General features: G+C 45.2%; 1 protein-coding gene across 1 annotated transcript; it reads left to right on the plus strand.

Annotated features, from left to right (window-relative positions):
- The first annotated feature begins 12,081 nt into the window (after positions 1-12,081).
- Positions 12,082-17,912, plus strand: naa30 (N-alpha-acetyltransferase 30, NatC catalytic subunit). Its single transcript, XM_076755753.1, has 4 exons — positions 12,082-13,140; positions 13,947-14,070; positions 14,385-14,440; positions 16,649-17,912. The coding sequence occupies exons 1-4, from the start codon at positions 12,280-12,282 to the stop codon at positions 16,784-16,786; spliced, it is 1,179 nt and encodes a 392-aa protein (XP_076611868.1). The 5' UTR covers positions 12,082-12,279; the 3' UTR covers positions 16,787-17,912.
- Positions 17,913-18,918: the final 1,006 nt, after the last annotated feature.

The following is an 18,918-nucleotide window of genomic DNA, read 5'->3' on the forward strand; positions in this document are numbered from 1 at the left end:
ACTTTTTTTTTTTTTTTCAATCCTTCGTGTGCAGTTTTACTGTAAGTGGAGTTTTCCCTTTTTCCCTCAGCGATCACACTAAAACAAACAGCCTAACCGGGCTTAAGTATCTGGTCCCCTTGTTGTCCCACAGCTATGTTCTTGGCTCACGCAGAGTCCTTTCATCTTCAGCTCTGATATATAATTCATCGGAAAATATCTAATAGCCCTGGGGAGCGTTTCAGCTAAACGGGGCCGCGGTTGTAAGAAAGGTGAAGTCGCTTGTTAATGTCTGTGGCAATATGCCCTCCCCCTGTCTCCCGGCCAATTGACGAAGTCACGGTTTCTCCTGCTGTTAGGGAGACGAATTGAAGGCTAAGAATCGTGGGACTGAGATACCACTCTCTCACACTTACTGGATAATACCGGCTGGCATGAGGGAAGTATGATGTGCTGCCTCCTCTCTCCTCCAGCAGCCTTTTGTTTGCTCCCCATAGGACTGCTTAATATGGTTACACACCAGAAATGAGGGCAAAAATCACAAGAACCCTCTCTGGCGGTGGGATTTTTATCCATTAAATCATCCTCTAAATTCTCTAGATCTCTGCATTCCTTCCCTCTAATTGTCATCTATCTATCTATAAATCTATCTATCTGTCTATCTTTCAAAAGTGATGAGTCAAGAGTATCATATGCATTAATATAATGTGCCACTTGCTTCTTAATAGAAAAAGGAAAAACTAAATACCTTCAGTATTTCAGGCCTTTTGGTTTTTATCATTGTATATTTCAATAACAATTTCTACTTAACTTTTAACAGAAACATTTCTGTGATTTTGTTTTGTACTTGAAGAAGTACAAAGTTGGGGTCTTCAAAGACACAGAATTAGAGAAGGACAGATGAACTCTGGATATCTTGAATTTTAGACACTATACAGCATTTTTCACAGGCGGTGCACTGCTCTCTGCAGTAAAATTTACATTGAATTTGATTTGAGTTTTAATCTATCTATCTATCTATCTATCTATCTATCTATCTATCTATCTATCTATCTATCTATCTATCTATCTATCTATCTATCTCATGTCCAATTATCTAATATTCAATCTCAATATTATTGGACTTGCACCAACTATTTCAGTTCCCTTCAGCTGTCCATCTCAAGGTCAAATCAATGACTTGGCCCACTCAACCAACCCCATCTGTTACACACACTGAACTCTCTTGGACATATCTGACGCTTGCTTTTTGCCATCTGCCCTGTAAAACTCAAATTGATAGATTTATTGATAAGCATGGCGGAGGAAGCGATATTGATGATTGCACGACAAGCCAAAATGAGCGTCCATGGATATTGAATAACTGTATTTTCAGAGGAGTCAACTGGAGCTTCGGATAGCAGGTGTTTCTGAGGAAAAAAACAGACAGGTTGCAGGACCTTAAAGGTCCAGTCACACCACAAAGAGACAGCGCTCGTGGCTTGTTGACGTGGGACCAACTCGCAGGCCTAGGCAGTGAGCTACTATAGCTGGCAAGCTAATTAAAATGCTAGCAGGCCGTTATTCAGCAGCACCAATTTGTGCACAGTGAGACACTTACATCTGGTCAGCAGAGAGACGCTTTCATAATAAAAAAAGACTTGAAGGATAACTTGTCTTTGATAGTATCTGTGTGTTGGGTTTTATATTGCACCTGCAGTATTATTACCATTTAACCCCCTTAGCACTGACCTCCACATGTCTTACATCATATCGTATTCATGCCCTTCATTGAGAGACATCCACCACTTGTGGTTTGCCTATGGGAGGGTTGAATGTCTTGTCCCTGCTGGTACCTCGTTAACCTCCCACAGCCTGCAGCTAGTGTTAGCCAAACCGAGATTCCTCATACCTGGGTATTGGTCAGCAGGGACCAGCCCCGGGAGCCCTGGACCCCCCATCGGGCAAGGGGAGGGAGGCAGGCGGGACAGAGGAGGGCCAAACAAAAACACAACCTGGCATCCCCACGGCAAACAGCCCACCTACTGTCAGCCAGCATCTGGGGCACAGCACACAGCTCCTCTATTCACATTCTGATGACGGTAAATACTGAGCAGCACACACATTCACTCTCACACACACACATACTGGTGCAAGTTGCCGGGCTTCTACAGCAAAATGTCACCTTGCAAACAAATTCACTCCTCACAAACCTGCAGCAGAATGAAAAAATATCCAACTTTAGTGTCTGTAGATGAAAAGTATTTTTGAAATGTTACATAGTCTGTAACTGCAACCAGTCAAGGTTTTGTAAAGAGATAAGCTCAAACAATATGCAGAGGTAGCTTTTTGAGGCCACTCTAATATTGCACTGTGTAACTGTACCTCCACGTAAATAAAGTGCATGCGGAGAACAAAGTTCGGAAATTGCGAGATAGAAAGAATGACAGAAAGAGATTTGGGGAGAGAGTGACAGAGAGAAACAGGGAGGAGGAGTGTAAAGTTAATCCAGTCTGAATCGATGGGCCCGGCTGCAGGAGTGACACTGAAAACAGTTTTTCTTTTCTTTCTTTTCTCTGCAAATTTGCTCTCCCCTCTCCCTCTCTCTTTGCTTCCTCCCGTGCCTCTCGCTATTTTTCTGCCGTCTTATCCTTTTTAATTAGAGGGGCTATTCTGCTGCACAGAGGACCTTAATCCCCAACTGACCAACAATGCAAAAAGCCAGCCTTTGAACAGCCGACCTGCACCCCTCTTGGCCCCCAAACCTTCCCCCACCCTTACCACCAATCACTGCGCTGCCCAAAAACTCCATTGCTCCCATCGTTGGGAAAACAAGGCTCTCTCCGTTCACCATCTTTTCCAGCATTTTGGACAAAGCACTTGGGGGACCACTGCAAAGAGAGAGCGTCTGAAAGAGCATTTCAATATCCGCCCAAGGTTCTCATAAGGCTTTGGTTTGGTGCTGGGACAAGGCTGAGGTCAAATGGCAGGTGACTCTGAATGAAGGAAAGTTACTAAAATGACCTGGTAACATCTGATGTGTATGGACAAGAGCTTAAGAAGGAAGCGTTATAGCAGAAGAAGTAGTAGAGGGGAGAAGACTGCACCTGTTGAGTGTTAGAGAGGCCAAACCAGCATGTCTTTAAAAAGTATATTAAAGCATTTATTTATTTATTCACTTGATTGTTCTTGAGGTTTTTTTGTTGTTTAACTGGCATTGGATACAATCTGAAAAGTAAATATAGTTGTATCGTATTCATATTGTATATGCACACCTAAAGATTTGTATTTTAGAGGATTTGTTTTGTTTTTTTTAATTCCTATACTGAAGAAAGAAGAGACAGAAATCACAGATGAGGTCAAGTTAGCAGTTCTGTGTCGAAGATGAAAAAAACATCTTTTGTTAAAGGAATAATTCAAGGTTAGAGGCAGGTTAGAGGGCACTGCTATTTAGAGCAGGAGCTGAAGCAAATTCCCCCACTGGGTCTCATTTCCATATGTATGTGCATCTCAAGATGGAGTCTATTAAGAGTAACCCTTGTTGTCTTGTTAGATGATTGTGTGCCATTATCAGCAAATTACCTACAGATTGAGATGATAAGTCAGGGCCAAGGAGGAGAATGTAATGAGGGTTTGGGGAAATTACTCATAAGAGATAAAAGATAGATAGTAAATGTATCAACCAATCATGTGTACCAACCTGCTTTGTGCGTTTGATCACGCTGTTTTCTTTTATTGACTGAGGGTGCAGTTAGAGTCCGCACTGGTCGTCCAGATATCTAAACTAGAAGAGGGCAAAATAATTAGCCTCATAATAATGTCAGTGCGAATGATAACAATTCTCCAACTCTGCCTAAAAGCAACTGAACTAATTTTCCTGTAATTTTGTTCAAGTTGATTTTCTATCAACATTTCGCCAACATAGCAGTCTGACAAATTGCCACTGGAGCACAATGACAGTCCTCACACTTTCAACCCTGACTCGCATGTGAATGACAGAAAAATGAATTTCCTTTCACCAGCGATGACTGCTGTTTCCTATTTTTACGCCCGGCGTGCTGGCTCGACGCTCCCTCACACAGACAGGGAAATACACAGGCCAGCCAAACCTTCTGCCTGGCTAATCACAGGCCCAATATTTCCATAGCAGGCAATTAGCTTCTTGCTTTTATGTGTGAAATGGCTGAGGCGAGAGAAGGAGCGAGTCGGGGAGAGAGGCACAGTAAAAACAGAGAGAGAATAAAAGAGCAATTAAGATGTTGGGTGAGCGGAGGACAGAGACAGGCAGTCTGCTGCCGTGTGATTTGAGGCTTGCAGACCCAGTAATTAGCCCTTCATTGTGAGATAATGGACTTGGCCGGTCTTCCTGGTTCCCCGAGCTGCCCAGCCCGACTCGACCCATGGAAGGTCAAAGGGCACAATGTGCAGTTTGGCTCCTATATGTCTGTGTGTGCTTGTGTGTGTGACTGTCAGTGTGTAACCCATCTTTCAAGACTTGCATCATCTGATATTAAAGTCGGAGTCAGAAAATGCAAACAATGATAAAAGAAAGGGAGTCTTTGCATGCAGGTAAATTAATAATCTCCGTAAATCTGCAAAGGTTTTGGGATAAATCCTTGCTCTGCTTTAGTTTTTTAAGGAAGGGTGTGCCAGTGGCAGCGGCGCCCGGCTTTGAGGCGCTGGGAGTCATCACTCTCCCGGCCCATCGCTCCTTTCTCCCGCCATCTTTAGAAGAGCAGTAATCTGTGAACCCTGAATCATAAGCTTTGGGTAAATCTATGTAATACGGGTAATTCGATGAAGCAGTATTTTCCTGGTGAGAGGCAAAATCCTGTTGACTATTCAAGGATTGAATCATCCAACAGTAATGCCATTAGACCAGTGCCACGGATTCCTTGGAAAATGCTGTTTAATTGCCAGTAACCAGCCATTGTTTGGTGACGGGCAAGCACTAGCCGAGATGAGGTGGGGGGGTTGGCGAGTGAGGAAGCGTGTGAAAAAGATGGCCCCTTCAGCTTCAGCCAATCACCATTGAGAGACGGATTTACTCGGGCTCGATGAAGCCCGCGCTGCAAAGTGGCAGAGGCACTGGCTTAACTAAAGTCTTCAGGAGTATAAATGCAGAGTAACTCTTTGCTTTTAATACAGGATTTGCTCAACAATGCGATTTAGGGGGGTGTCTATTCAAGATAGACATTTTTTTTTTTTTGACTGGCGAGGTTTTTAAGGATCAAGCCTTGTTGCTCATGTTTATTAGCGCGGGACTGCACAGCTCAGGGATTGTTGGTCGTTGTAATCGTCGAGCAGTTTATCCATGTTTGTGCTTGGCTTTACGTACATACACCCTGACACTAAGTCCCATTCTTTCCACCTGTATTGAAAATCTTTAAGAACAATAACTACCTACATCCAGCCGTTGATCCCAAGCCACACTTAGGCCAGCTTCCTCACAATAAAAACTGATATTAGCTGCCCAAATCGACATGAACTGATCTAAAGCTACTTGAGGAGTGTGTTTTTACTTTTACTAGTTAATCCAATTCTCAGCACACACAGATTTTTTAGGAGAATTTGAACATTTGAGCTGCATTGTTGTCCCTCCCCGCGGCCCACTCGCTCTCAGGCCTGTCCTGCAGGATGCAGATTGGAAGTGAGAGGTGTGGCGGCCGAGGCTCGCCTCCATTGTGAGCTGGTGCCTGGGAGACGAGCAGCACTGCCAGACCAGACACTGATTGGGTTTGACACTGCGTCCAGGAGGCGAGAAGAAGCTTTTCTTTTGCTCTTTTTTTTTTTCTCTTTTATAAGTAAAAGAGAGCCTTTTTGTATGAAAGGCCCCTCCTCTGCTCTCCTCTCTCCTCTAACTCCCCCTGGATCTGTTGTGCTCCTCGCCCTCCTCCTCGGTTCTCTCTTTCACTCCTCTCTTTACGTTCCTATATTGACTCCCTCGTTTTTTTTCCTCAGATTAAAACCAGTGGACTTCTGTTTCTTTTGTCTTCCCCTTTTATCGTCCCTCTCACTTGGATGTTGACCAATAAATTTGATCCTCAACATCAAAAAATTGCTTTTGTCCTCTATTGCTATAAGCAAGTAGTTGTTCCGATGAAACATTGAGGGCAACCAAATCTCCCCATCCCTAAGCCTGCCACATACTGAGCCCACTAGTATGTCCCAGGGTGGACACTTTGCCACATAGGGATCCATAATCACCATGCCTCAGGCTATGATCACACACTTCTTATCACTAGGCTTTTACATGTGATTTATCCTTCAGTTTTTTAGGCTTGAGGTTATTTTTTGTTCACTGAGTGCCCAAGTGATACTTTGTGGCCTCTCTTTCTGCCATACGACATCACTTTGAAGGAGGAGTTTGACAGTTTGGGAAGAGGGCAACAGTTTACCTGGCTGACGGTAACAAACTCAGCCTAAAGATAACTAGTCATGGCTACAGCCAGCAGCTGGTAGCTTAGCTTAGCATAAATATTGGAAACACAGTGAAGCAGCTAGCCAGCACAAATCTGCCTGCAGTACCAGAACCTCAAAGCTCACTAATTAATGTTATTTCTCATTGATCTCAACAGGACACGTGCAAGTCCAGCACATAACCTTCTGTAACACCATAGTGCATAATTTTTACACCTCAGTGAGATGGAAGGTTCATTCATGACCTTTAGACAGAGCTGTTTCTCTTGTTTCCAGTCTTTATGCTATGCTAAGCTAACATCTAGAATAAATCTTGTCATCTAACTCTTGGCAAGAAAGTGAAGAAGTATATTTAATAAATGTCAAACTGTTCCTTTAATGTAAACTACAAATAGACTCAGAGGATTATGGGTAAGCGATCTTAAATTTGCCGTACAGCTACTGTGCACACACCGAATTAGGACAATGCAGGAAGGAGGAGTTTTATTGGTATTGATTAATCTTCCTCGCTGATCACCAAAGGAGAGCACAACCCTCTCGATCCGCTTAATAGGGGCACTAATGACGAGCTCCATTAGTTTAATATATGCTTTTATCGCTGTGCCCTTAGATGACTGTAGCGTTTCATTAGACATGTCTGCCTCATATCTCACTTTGCACCCAGAGGAAACTGTGAAGGGATTAATTTTATGATGGACCCCCTGCCTCCTCCTGCCTCCCTCCTCCTCCTCCTCTTTACTCCTTCCCTCCCTCCTCTCCTCTCCTCAGCTCAGCTCCCAGCCACAGCCAGGGGACCCAGGAGGAATAGTGTCTTTGTCGTCCTGCCGTTTTTCGGAGTTGAGGAACAAGAGGAGTTTAATCCTCATTGTCCAGGAGACTGCAGAGGGTGAGGGGGGGTCCTCCGGCTGTAAAATGATCCAACTGGCCTCGGCTAATCCTCTCCTCCCTCCTAACCCCCACTCCCGGGCCTGACCCCCCTCCCGGCCTTAATTCACGCCCCCGTAGTACCACAGAATCACACTATAAACACAAACACACATCCAAAAAATGAAGGCCTGGGATTGGATGCACATCTTTAAAATCAGGTGAATGATGACACCAGTCGCTCAACACTGAATCTTAAACTTTCCTCACACACATACAGGATAATAACCTCATTCATAGTTTTGCAGTAAGTGGTTTAGGGGGGTATGTTTAAGTGGGATTTAACTTAATCACCTACACACAGGCTTAATCAACTAGTAACCCATCTTCCACTCTGGGGATCCTCACCAGCGGAAGAGGTGTCTAATCAACAGAGACACCCCCCTACACACACACACACTTCTTTCGCCATTAAAACGTGTGTGTTGTGAGTTGTGGTGTTGCTTGAGGAAAAAGAAAACAGCCTGATTTTGTACTTTTAACTGGTGACATGTATAAATATGTGTGTGTCGGTAACAGAAAATGAACAACAAACAGCCTCATGTCACCATTAGCGTGATGTAGAGTGAAGATGTGAGTGTGTGTTCGTGTGTGTGTGTGTGTGTGTGTGTGTGTGTGTGTGTGTTTGTCTGTGTGTTGACAAAAATAAAAACCAATAAATAGCTTGGTTTTATTGTTCTTCTCATTAGCTGAAGGATTATTTCAAGATTAGGCAGGACAGGGCTGGACATCTAGTTGACGTTAAGTCTTTCTGTAACAAGACGGATGCTCTCCAGTCTGCTCAAATCTTCTCCTTTGAATTTTCCTACCTTGCACAGACCCCTCCCTCCCTCCCTCTCGATCTCTCCCGTTCTGTCTTTATTTCTCCTCTGTTCCTCTCTCCCCTCCTCTCTTTATTTTTCTCCACTCCTCCCTGAGTGACAGCTCAATACCCAGCTCTCCCAGGCTTATCTAGCCTCAGCAGATGGTTGACTTGGATCACTGTTCATACGCCACGATCTGGGCTGGTGATAAAGACTGTTACAGAGGGAATATATCCTATCTCCCTCTCGCTTGCTCTTTCTTCCTCTTACTTCTTCTCCTCTCACCTCCTCTTGATCCACACTGTCATTCTCTCCGTCTCCTTCCATCTCTTTTCAACTCGTCTCTTGTTCAGCAGCTCCGTCCGTGTCTACCTGGGCCTGTCTACTCTTCTCCTTGTCGTGTCCTCCACCTTTTCTCAGCTGTGCTCTTTGTCCCATCCCACCCCCCCCCTCCTTCAATCCTCCCCTCTGTGTCTCCTCATCTCCCTCCATCCCTCCATCTCATGTGCATTGAATCTGGTGCTGCGTGATTGTCTCTGCCTCCCTGCTGGGCTGGCGCCTGTCTAAAGGGCCCCAGGACCCTCACACACTGAGGGTCTCCAGCCATGCCAGAGATGCCCTCTCTCTCCTCTCCTCTTCTCTCTCTTCCTCTCCCCTCATATCAGTTCATCTGGTCCATCTTCAGCTCCACAGGATAGAAGAAAAGGTCAAATTGTGTCTCTTTTGGCTCTCCTCGCCCCTCTTTGTAATCAAAGTCGCACACATAAGTCTGTAAGTACGTATTTGCTGTACATCCATTAAAAACAGCTCCAGTTACCCACTTTAATATGTTTTAAAATAGTGCATGCCAAAAGTACAATAAGGAAGCAGGTAACCTTCAAAGTGCTGCAGCCTGAAGCTTTTCTAGACTTACATCTACTGTTTTCAGTCATTTCATTTACATGATCACTGCATTTAAACAACTGATGTGGACTTCACAGGCTTGAATTGCCCATTTTATGTATACTTCACTTGTCTGGATTGGTCTTTTGATGTCCTCCTCACATGTTTTTCATTCTACACAGCCAACCAACAAAGCAAAAGGAGAGGGTATAGCTGCCACGCACAGATGAAAAAGGGGACTGAGTGCCTGGGAGCGATATGAATGAGAACATACAACACTGCACCTTGTATGGCAACGGGGAAACGGACTGGCAAATACATCACTTGCACACACCATACATTAGATCAGCCCTGTGTGATGTGTGCCAATGTAATATGAGAGGGAAAAGCCATGAAAGCAAAGCTGAGATCCACTGAATATAAGCTGGTTTCTTGTAGAAAATGCAAAGAAAAGATGCATCAAATAATAAGCACAATGGTGCCAGCATGAGGGTATAAGGAGCTGCCATCCCATATGTGATGGAAAACCTCCCACCCTGCAATTCATGCCTCTCTCACTCTCTCCCCAATACTCCAGACAATTTTCGGCCATCTTAATCTGAACGGTGGAATCTGGCAACCACACAGGAGCACCTGCATCCGTCCAGCCTGACCCGCTTTTGTTCTGGTCCGACCCCCTAACTTTAGCCCCTAATTAACCCAACAGAAACTAATTAAATACAGCTCTAGTGGACCAGACGCCAGACAGAAAAAAAAATTAAAAAAAGAAGAGGAGGAAAAAGAGGAGGAGGAGGAGGAGGAGGAGGAGGAGGACACAGGGAAGTGAGCAGAGTGAGGGGAGCAAGCCAATGTGACAGGCAGGAGTAGGAGAGAGGAGGGGGGGTAAGAAGAGGAGATCCAAAGGTTGGCCTCCAGCCCCTGACACCAGTTCAGACAGGCACAGAGATTCGAAGGAGGATGGTACTTGGGTGTCATTATCAGCCTGGGTTGTCCTGAGCATGTTGCCGCTCTCTGCCGAGCTCCACACTGACCTCACAGGCTACTTCTTTACATGCTGTCATTTTTCAAGGTATTTTGAGTTCTTCCTCATGGAGTACGGCTGCCAACTGCTGTAATCACAAGCGCACCAGTCACATGACGCAACTGACGCCCTGGAGATATTTGGAAAAGGGTAAAGACAGGATGGGGAGAGCCACAGAGAGACAAGAGCAGCCTAGAATGAAAGCGAAGGGGGGGCGAGGAGGAGGAGGAGGAGGGAGAAAAAAGGAAGGTACGGGACAGGATTGTGAGAAAGAAGATATATAAATATGGGCTCCAACCAGCCAAGTGTCTCTGGCAAGACGCTGCTGCTCCTAGTCCCAGGCACAGCTCGCTAAGTGATAGAGAAAGTAATTAAGAGAAGCCTGTTCAAGTAGATAGGCCTGTAAAGGAGATTTGAAGAGGGGGAACTGATTGTGCATGTCTGATTCCAGCTCTTCAGAGAGTTCTCAGCCCCAAGGCTTAGCTTTCAAAGGGCCGTCTCTCTCCCCGTCTATCTCTACGTCTCTTTCTCTGTAACGTATATCTACAAACACAATATAACTCCATCTCCTTTCACATATCAAGCACACATGTGTTAGAGGTAGCTGAATGTAGGACAGAGGAGAAGGTGTTGACCGTAGAAGCTCTGTCTATCTATCTATCTATCTATCTATCTATCTATCTATCTATATGTACAAACTATATGTCAGTCAAAGCATCTTGTCTCCTCTTTCTGCGTACAGGAAATAAGGCAGCATTGTTGGACTTGAAAGTTCACACAATGTCTTTTCCAAATAGTGATCCAGCTCTCTGTGCATGGACTTGCTTGAGGACCCAATAGAGAAACACTGCCTCCTCATACAGGCCATGGCACCCTGCAGATAAACATGGGCTCAAGTGAGTCTGTTGTCTCAGTGTTTAAGATTATTTCCAGTGAAGTTTGTCATGGTTTGCATGATCTACACAAGTGGTGTGATTGGTATGTTTCTCCTTTGTCCTCAATATGAAACAGATCCGCAATATTAGCCACACATTTCACTTTGTTTCTCTTTTAATTTGTTTTATTTATTTTTGTCATGTTTTCTAAGGTCAGTGCTGAGAGGGCAGGGGTTTCTATCTTCTCCAACCCTTATACATTCATTAATAGGATAAACAGGAAAATAACACATTTCTTTCCTCTTCTGTTTTCTTATGTCTATGAAAACCAGCACTGAGGTTTATGTGAGTCTCACACTAGTGGAGCAGAGTTTTGGGGAAGGTTTTATAAAAACAGTAAATGATTCTCACTTCAGAGAGATTGTAAGCATTTTTAGGGCAGCTGAAGGCACATACCTCGAAACAGACCTGCAAGTGCTTGGACGAGCAAACTGAAAGGACAATAAAACTGATCCGATGGCGACATCTACTGGAGAAACTGCAATATTGTCACTGTAAATATATATACCGTACTGTATATCCGAATCGATCCTCAACTTGGCGCCCTCTGCTGGTAAAAGAAAGTAGACAGGTCCTGACCTGACAGGGTTAACCCTGTTCGAACCTTTCGGTCGAACAGCTTCTCAAATCACACTTGACACTTGAACTAATTTCACCATTTAAGATGCTCCAACACAGAACAGGCTGTACGACAAATTCAAAGACGGATTATATGTAGGTCTAATAAGTATGAGATGAAATGCAAAAGAGTCTGCATAAAACTAACGCTATCTTTGAACAGAACAAAAATTCATTGCTCAATCATAATGCGCTTTGCCTTCTCTTGTCAGTAATGTAACAATTTTGCCGAGCAAAAATCCTACAAAATTTTTTTTAGATAAATAAATACTAAATTAGATGCGTTTGTTTGACATTTGACCCCTTAAGAGGCTTAGAAATTACAGGCTATACACCAATGTAAACATTGTGAGTCCACGGAGAAATTAGTTTGAACACGGAGAAATTACTTTATTTAAGTGGTTAGCACAGTACAGTAGATAAGTGTCCCTGGTGGTGCTGAATAAACCTGCATCTGTCATGCGTTACACTACTGTCGTAAAACGCTTCTGCCTGCTGTGGCAATGGCGTTTGCTGCGACAGCACTTTGCGGCAGCAGGGAAATCGAGGAGAAAGCAGCGACAAACGTCGCCAGCGGATACGTTATCGACCCAAAAACCCTTGGATTTATGTAATATTCGGTGAACTAACTTGTATATTGATTGTATACCCCTTCGCCTTGTGGATGAGATAGTGTTCAACGTTTTCCAAGCGTGAATCTCCACCTTAATGCGGTGGGATGGCCACAGTGCCGCCTGGGCCTAGTAGCGCACTGCCTGCATCCCCGGCTGAAATTCCTCCTTTCCCCGGGGCTGGGAGCGCGGAGCCGGCAGGGGAAGGCGGAGAGTCGGCCTACCACAGGGAGGACTGTGTACCCACCGATACAGGGAAGAAGTCGCAGCCGGTAAGCGAAGTTAACACGTCGGTTAAGAATAAGCAGAAAAACATGCTAGCGCGAGCTAGCCCGGCGGCGCTGCACCTCAAAATGCAAGCCCGAGAGCAGCAGCAGCTAAACGGCTTGGCCAGCCCCTCTGAGGACGCTGACAGCCACCAGCATACAGGGAACCGGCCTGACAATCCGAGACCGTCCGTGGACAACTGTGACAGCAGCAGCAGCGGCAGCAATGAGGAGGCTCCAGCCACTAGAAACAATAGTGAGCATTGCCAACACGAAGGCCACAGCCCATTCTCCAAAAACGGCAGTCACTCTCCTCTGGTCAACAATAGCATGAACGGGATGCCGGGTTTCACGAGAACTGAGGCGGCCCACAGCCACTCCGGGGACGAAGGCAAAGAGGAGTTTGATCATACAGAGCCTCCGAGACCACCGAGCGTCGAGCCGCCGGACGCTGCCGGGCCCGGCGGAGAGGAGAGCCTCGCTGACCCGCAGCAGCCGCCAGCCGCGGAGCTGGCCCGGCTCGACCTGAGCAGCTCTCCCGGCCGAGCGGAAGAGGACAGCCACGGCATCCGCTATGTCCGCTACGAGTCCGAGCTACAGATGCCGTGGATCATGAGACTGATCACCAAGGACTTGTCTGAGCCTTATTCAATTTACACGTACAGGTACTTCATCCACAACTGGCCGCAGCTCTGCTTTCTGGTGAGTACGACACCGAAACCATCCCAGTGTGAAGAAAATGTCTGTATTCGTTGTTAAACTTTGTTGATCAAGTTAAAATAAGGTGTGAGCGACCCTCCCAGCCCATGGACTCTGTCTGAAGCAGCATGCCATTCCTGGGGCTGGGTGTACCTGTATGCTCATAGCTTTCACCTGTCAGTGTGTCTCAGTGGCGGCCAAAAAGTGCTGATATGCACTGAAGACAAACACACACAGCTTAAACACACACATGTAAATGTCTTACTGGTGGTGCATTGATTTGGAGTTTGTATTGTATCAGTTGGCAGCGACAAACCCACTTTTCTCTCACAAAACCTCCATCCTGTTTAGTTTTCTAGATTTCAGTCTGAATTAATAGCTGTGCAATCAAGACAAGCTGAACTGTCATGACCATATCCTGTTTAGTTTGGCAGTGACGTATGGATTTTGTGTCCAGTCATATGTGTGCAGGAATTTAAGACCAAGCAAAGTTTCCAGTTTAGGTAGCAAGTAATGTACTTGAAGTGGGTGTTTCCTCTTGTACCTGCAGTGTCCAGTTCGGGTTCTCTACCCTGAAAAACACTGCCCTTTCTTTGTTTATCCTCTGAGCCTCAAGGTCGTAAACTTCCAGTTCCAGTTTGGCTGGAAAGCCGCATGTGACATAAGAGGAAGTGCCATGAAATAAAGGTCAAAGGTCAGCTCTGACAGCCAGCAGGGCTGGCAGGATGACAGCAGCTGTATAGGAACTGTTGCTAGGCTTTCAGCGGCTGCACAGAAGAACTAATTTTGTGTGTGTGTGTGTGTCACAGGCAATGGTGGAGCAGGAGTGTGTCGGAGCCATAGTATGTAAGCTTGACATGCACAAGAAGATGTTCCGTCGTGGCTACATTGCCATGCTGGCCGTGGACTCGAAACACAGAAGGAAAAGCATCGGTGAGATCAGCACCCTGCACGTCCTGTGCAGAATAAACAAAGAGCCTGTCCTTTCATGGTGTGCAGCCGAGACCAAGTTGTGCAACAGCGTCTTTTGTGCTTTTTTGACAGCCAAATCACTTTATGCAAATGCAACATTTAGATAAGTCATACACTCTGAGTTGATGTGTAACACTGTGACACTGCACACCTTTTGCATATCTTATGTTGCCAGACATCAAGCCAGAAAAAGTAGAAAAACCAAGTGTTCTTTTCTTCAAGTTCGTGTTTTGTTGAGTTGTGTTCCATCACTGACTTGAACTCTTCTGTGTCAGGTACTAATCTGGTGAAGAAGGCCATCTATGCCATGGTGGAGGGTGACTGTGACGAGGTAAGATGCACAGACCCTTTTCCTGCTGGAGGATGTTCAATCAATTCACGTTTTCCTTTTTTTAAACTGAATTTTAATCCGGCAAATATCTAAGTTTTTGAGAAAAGCCTGAAAAACAAACACTTATGGGTTTGTGCCAACATACAAAAGGTTTCATGGCTGACATTGGCAGACATTCTCAAGCTTTGTGCCAGCGTATTCACTCACACTGTTAATGTAGGCAGGAGAGTAGAGGACAGTTTTACCAACCAGACTGAACAGCAAAAGAAGAAGAAACCAGAAATTCCTGGAAAATACAGTTAAAACACAAAATGACAACACATTTGAAAATGACTGAAATAAACCTTTCATGTTCTTCATTTGATTCTTTGTTCTAGTTTGGTGTCGGCCTCTGTGCGAGCATGAACCAAGAAAAAGCATAAGTGCTGCTAGTGTTTCAAGGTCCACCTTCTTTGCCGTCCTTCACTTATCTTAGGTTGATGGTAGCCTTGATTTGACAGTCAGCTGCACCCGAGCCCTTCAGTACCCCCCTGTTACTACAGACTGTTTCACTGGTTGTGCTGTTCCTGAATAGCCACATGCTCACTCACCTGCTTCTTACACACACAATACACTGTGAACTTGAAATATTTTGAAACCTCTAGAAGTTTGTGGTTGAAATAACCCGTGCTAACCTTTCTCAAATCCTTTTGTCGACTGAGGCCAAAGGACTGACACAGTGATTCACAGCTGTGATCGTTTTTCTGTTGGTGCAATTGTGTACACAAAGCCACCAAGTACATTCTTTTATAGAAATGGATTTTTATTTCATCAATCAAGCGACCACAAACTCTGTAACTGTGTTGCAAGCTGCATTTTTTTCGGCTTTGGTGCTCTTGTGTCACCAGGCGGTTTTTGTCTGGGTTCAGCAGAACATTATGCTAACCTTGGTCGTGGAAGTTAAAAAAGTGTTAGCATAAGATTTAAAAAGACTCATTATTTGATCTTCCGGTGTCCGTCGGTTTGTTGATGTCCTCAATAGCTTGTAGGAAAAGATCCTGGACTACCAAATCCAGCTGAAATTCCTAAATGCTTTGCTTATAGATGCAGTGACTGTTGACAGCACGCTTTTACTACTACTACTCTCGAATGCTCAAATGAGAAAGATTGCTAAACTACCCCTTCCTGCTACTGCATGACTACACAATTACATATGTGTTACAGAAAATATGTTACTCAAGGTCACTGTAGTGGGGCACCCATCTCAAGCACGTTTAAGGTAATGGCTGCTTGATTGGAAAATCGAGCACAGTCAATAGAGACTGTTAGCTGCTGGGTAGAAGGGAAAGTATTCTAATAGCTTGTGTTCACTTTAGGAAAATGGTTGGCAGCAAAGTTCACCACCACATCTTGGATGTTATGTTTAGTCTTTGCACAGTATTGAATCACAGTGGATCTCATTAGATCCGTTGTTGTCACCACTAAATATTGACTTACGGATGTACTTGAATACTTAAACTTAATTCAGATCAATATGTTTGAGGGTTGTTCTCTGCTTTGATCAAACACTTAAGGTGACTGCATTTAGCTGCTTCAGTTTCAGGGTCCTGGTGCTGTGCGTGCTGGCTCACTGTCACACTGTCACGCTTAATGGGACAGCGTCATCGTCATTTGTTCCCTGTTTTCCTTACTATGACCAGTCAAAATGTCTGCTCCTTGACTTGGTCAGCCTACTGTAGCATAAAGACTGGACACATCTGGGAAACAGCTAGCTTAGCTCAGGCACAAAGGTCAATACCACCTTTTTTTTTACACTTCGTATGTATGTTTGAGATAGGCAGAAATAGCACATGAGACACTGCGGTGTAATTAGCTGCTAGCTCACTCATTGAAGCTACTAACGCCAGCTGCTAACCCGAGTCCCCTCTCCATGCACACACCCACACACACACACACAGAAGCTACACACAGCATCCATGAGGTCATGTGCCTTCAAGCTAATTTGCTGGCTTTGGTTTTTCTAATTATGTACAAAACCCAGCTGACTCTTGGAACTATCTATGATTAGCTTCCTAGCTAATGTGTTGCAACGTGAAACTAAGACAGGAGTAGAGTTGTGGGGTTGAGCGTGTTTTCTTAGCATTGGATAAACTATCACTGCACAACCAAAGGACCAGTCTGTCTACTCATGTGTACAACATACTGACGTGGCCATCTGTGTGTCCCCAGGTTGTATTGGAGACTGAAATCACCAACAAATCAGCCCTGAAGCTGTACGAGAACTTGGGTTTTGTCAGAGACAAGCGGCTGTTCAGATACTACCTGAACGGAGTGGACGCGCTGCGGCTCAAACTGTGGCTCCGCTAGAGGAAAGAAGAGGGGACGGGGGAGGACGGGACAGCGGGTGCTGTTCACTTCGTACACTATCAGCTTGACAGCCTGAGCTCTGCCCTGGTCATTTCACTCTTACACACACACACACACACACACACACACACACACACACAGGAGTATGCACATAGGTATGCATAGACGTGCAAACACACCCTCTTTTTGTCCTTGACCTCTGAACAGTTGTGTAGGCAGACACGGACTAACATCCCGCCTGATGTTTTCATGAAGGGGCCCTGATACTTTCTGTGACGAGGAGGGGGGGCGAGTGAGGGTGGTCTCTGGGATGACCTTAACTGGGGACTAGGTGACCTTTTTGACCTTCAAGCTTGGACGCCGCATTGACCGGGACGCGAGGCAGCTCAAGCGAGGGCGTGCATCCGAAACCCCCAGAGGACATGGCACCACACCAAATCCTCCTGCCGAACACAGGACAAACACAGACTTAAAGAAAACAACACGTGAAGCAAGGAAGCAGGGCGGTAAAAACAGACTGGGAAGAAAATATTTGTGGAGTTTATTTTTGTGTTTCTTTTTTAACCTTGTAAGTTGGACAGTTGATGGAAAAGCTATAGTATGACTGTGTGTTTGTGCCGCCTCTTTTTCTTTTTTTGGGAAGTGTTTTCGTGTGCATGTGTATGTGGCGTGGTTGGTCTCACTGTGAGCGTGTGTGGCGAGCGCATGCGTGCTGTTGTGTGTTTTTGTTTCCCATCCTGTCCAGTGGGCGCAGCCACGCCCTGCTGCTGTTTCCATCACCTGCCCCGGCCTCCAGGACTGAAGCCTGTAAAGATATGCATGCGTTTATTTTAATATGAGTGTGGGGGGGGGGGGGGAGCGTGACGAGTGTGTGTTGATTAACCCAGTCTGAGGCCAACCCTTTGAGCCCCTCCCTGTGCTTGGTGTAAGCATGTGCAGAGCAGTTGATCGAACCGAGTCACTCCATTAGCACCTCAAACCTTGCCCAGCAGGTGGATCTGCCGCCTTTTCGCTTCGGCGTCCTTCACTAAATCTCACCATCAAACCCTGACAGTATATGTGAGGAGCTTTTCTTCAGAACTTGTTTTTTTTCCCCAAATGCACTGCCAGCTGCTACAAAATTCCCAAAAAGGAAAAAAAATGGAGTCTCTTTTTGAGACTCTTTGCCAATGATGGTGCAGTCAAACGTGTCCCAGCCGTCTCACTTTGCTCCTTTTCAGATGACGCGTCTCTTTCTACTCATTGCAAGTGCCACTCAGTCCATCAGCACTGTCGGCCACAGCTGCAGGGATCCGCCTGCTAACAGGCGTCACGCGGCGGCCTCGGTCCAGTTCTGGTCTGCGCTCGGCACCAGACCGGAGGCGAAGTGTTAAATATGCTGGTTTCCTGTTTGAGTATGCTGTGTGTGTGTGTGTGTGTGTGTGTGTGTGTGTGTGTGTGTGTGTGTGTGTGTTTATCTCTTGATAAAAAGGAAAAAAAGACAAGTATTCTTAGCAGATTCTATTTTATTCTTGTGTTTGCTTTCAGTTTATTTAGATTGTCGACTTTACACCTGTATAACCTCACGCTGCTGCAGAAGCGGCTGAGTCAACAATGCACTTCCCAGGTGCCCTAACCCGACGCACAACCAACCTCGCTCACATTTTAAGATCTCCAGTCGTAGATGCACCCGGACGTTCCAATCCACACTAATTAAGGCAAGGAAAGTTTGCTTCAGCCACTTTCGTTTTTTCTTCAAAAGTAAAATGAACAAAGGTCGGATGCACTTCTTTGGAAATTGCTGCAGTGTGTATGTGTACGTATGAATGAGTCTGTGTGTGTCTTGTTATTTTGACAACGGCGTGGATCTGTTCAGTTAGACCTTCATTTCTCTGCTTTCAAAGGCCCCTGCACAGGAAAATCAGAGCCTTTTGAGGTGCTGTGTTTTGCTCCAGCCTTATAAGGACAACAGGAAGGAACAAATCACACCTTTTTTTTTTTTTTTTTTAAGCTTTCCAGGATTCAAGTTCATGCTCAATAAGATGGAAAGGGCAGGAGACAGATAGATAGTTGAGGGGAGAAAAAACCCTACATCACAATTTGGAAAACCAGCTACATCAAGGGTTTTAAATGCAATTTTAAGTAAACATTTT

Source organism: Chaetodon auriga, chromosome 18 (assembly GCF_051107435.1).
Source record: "Chaetodon auriga isolate fChaAug3 chromosome 18, fChaAug3.hap1, whole genome shotgun sequence".
Classification (NCBI taxonomy): domain Eukaryota; kingdom Metazoa; phylum Chordata; class Actinopteri; order Chaetodontiformes; family Chaetodontidae; genus Chaetodon; species Chaetodon auriga.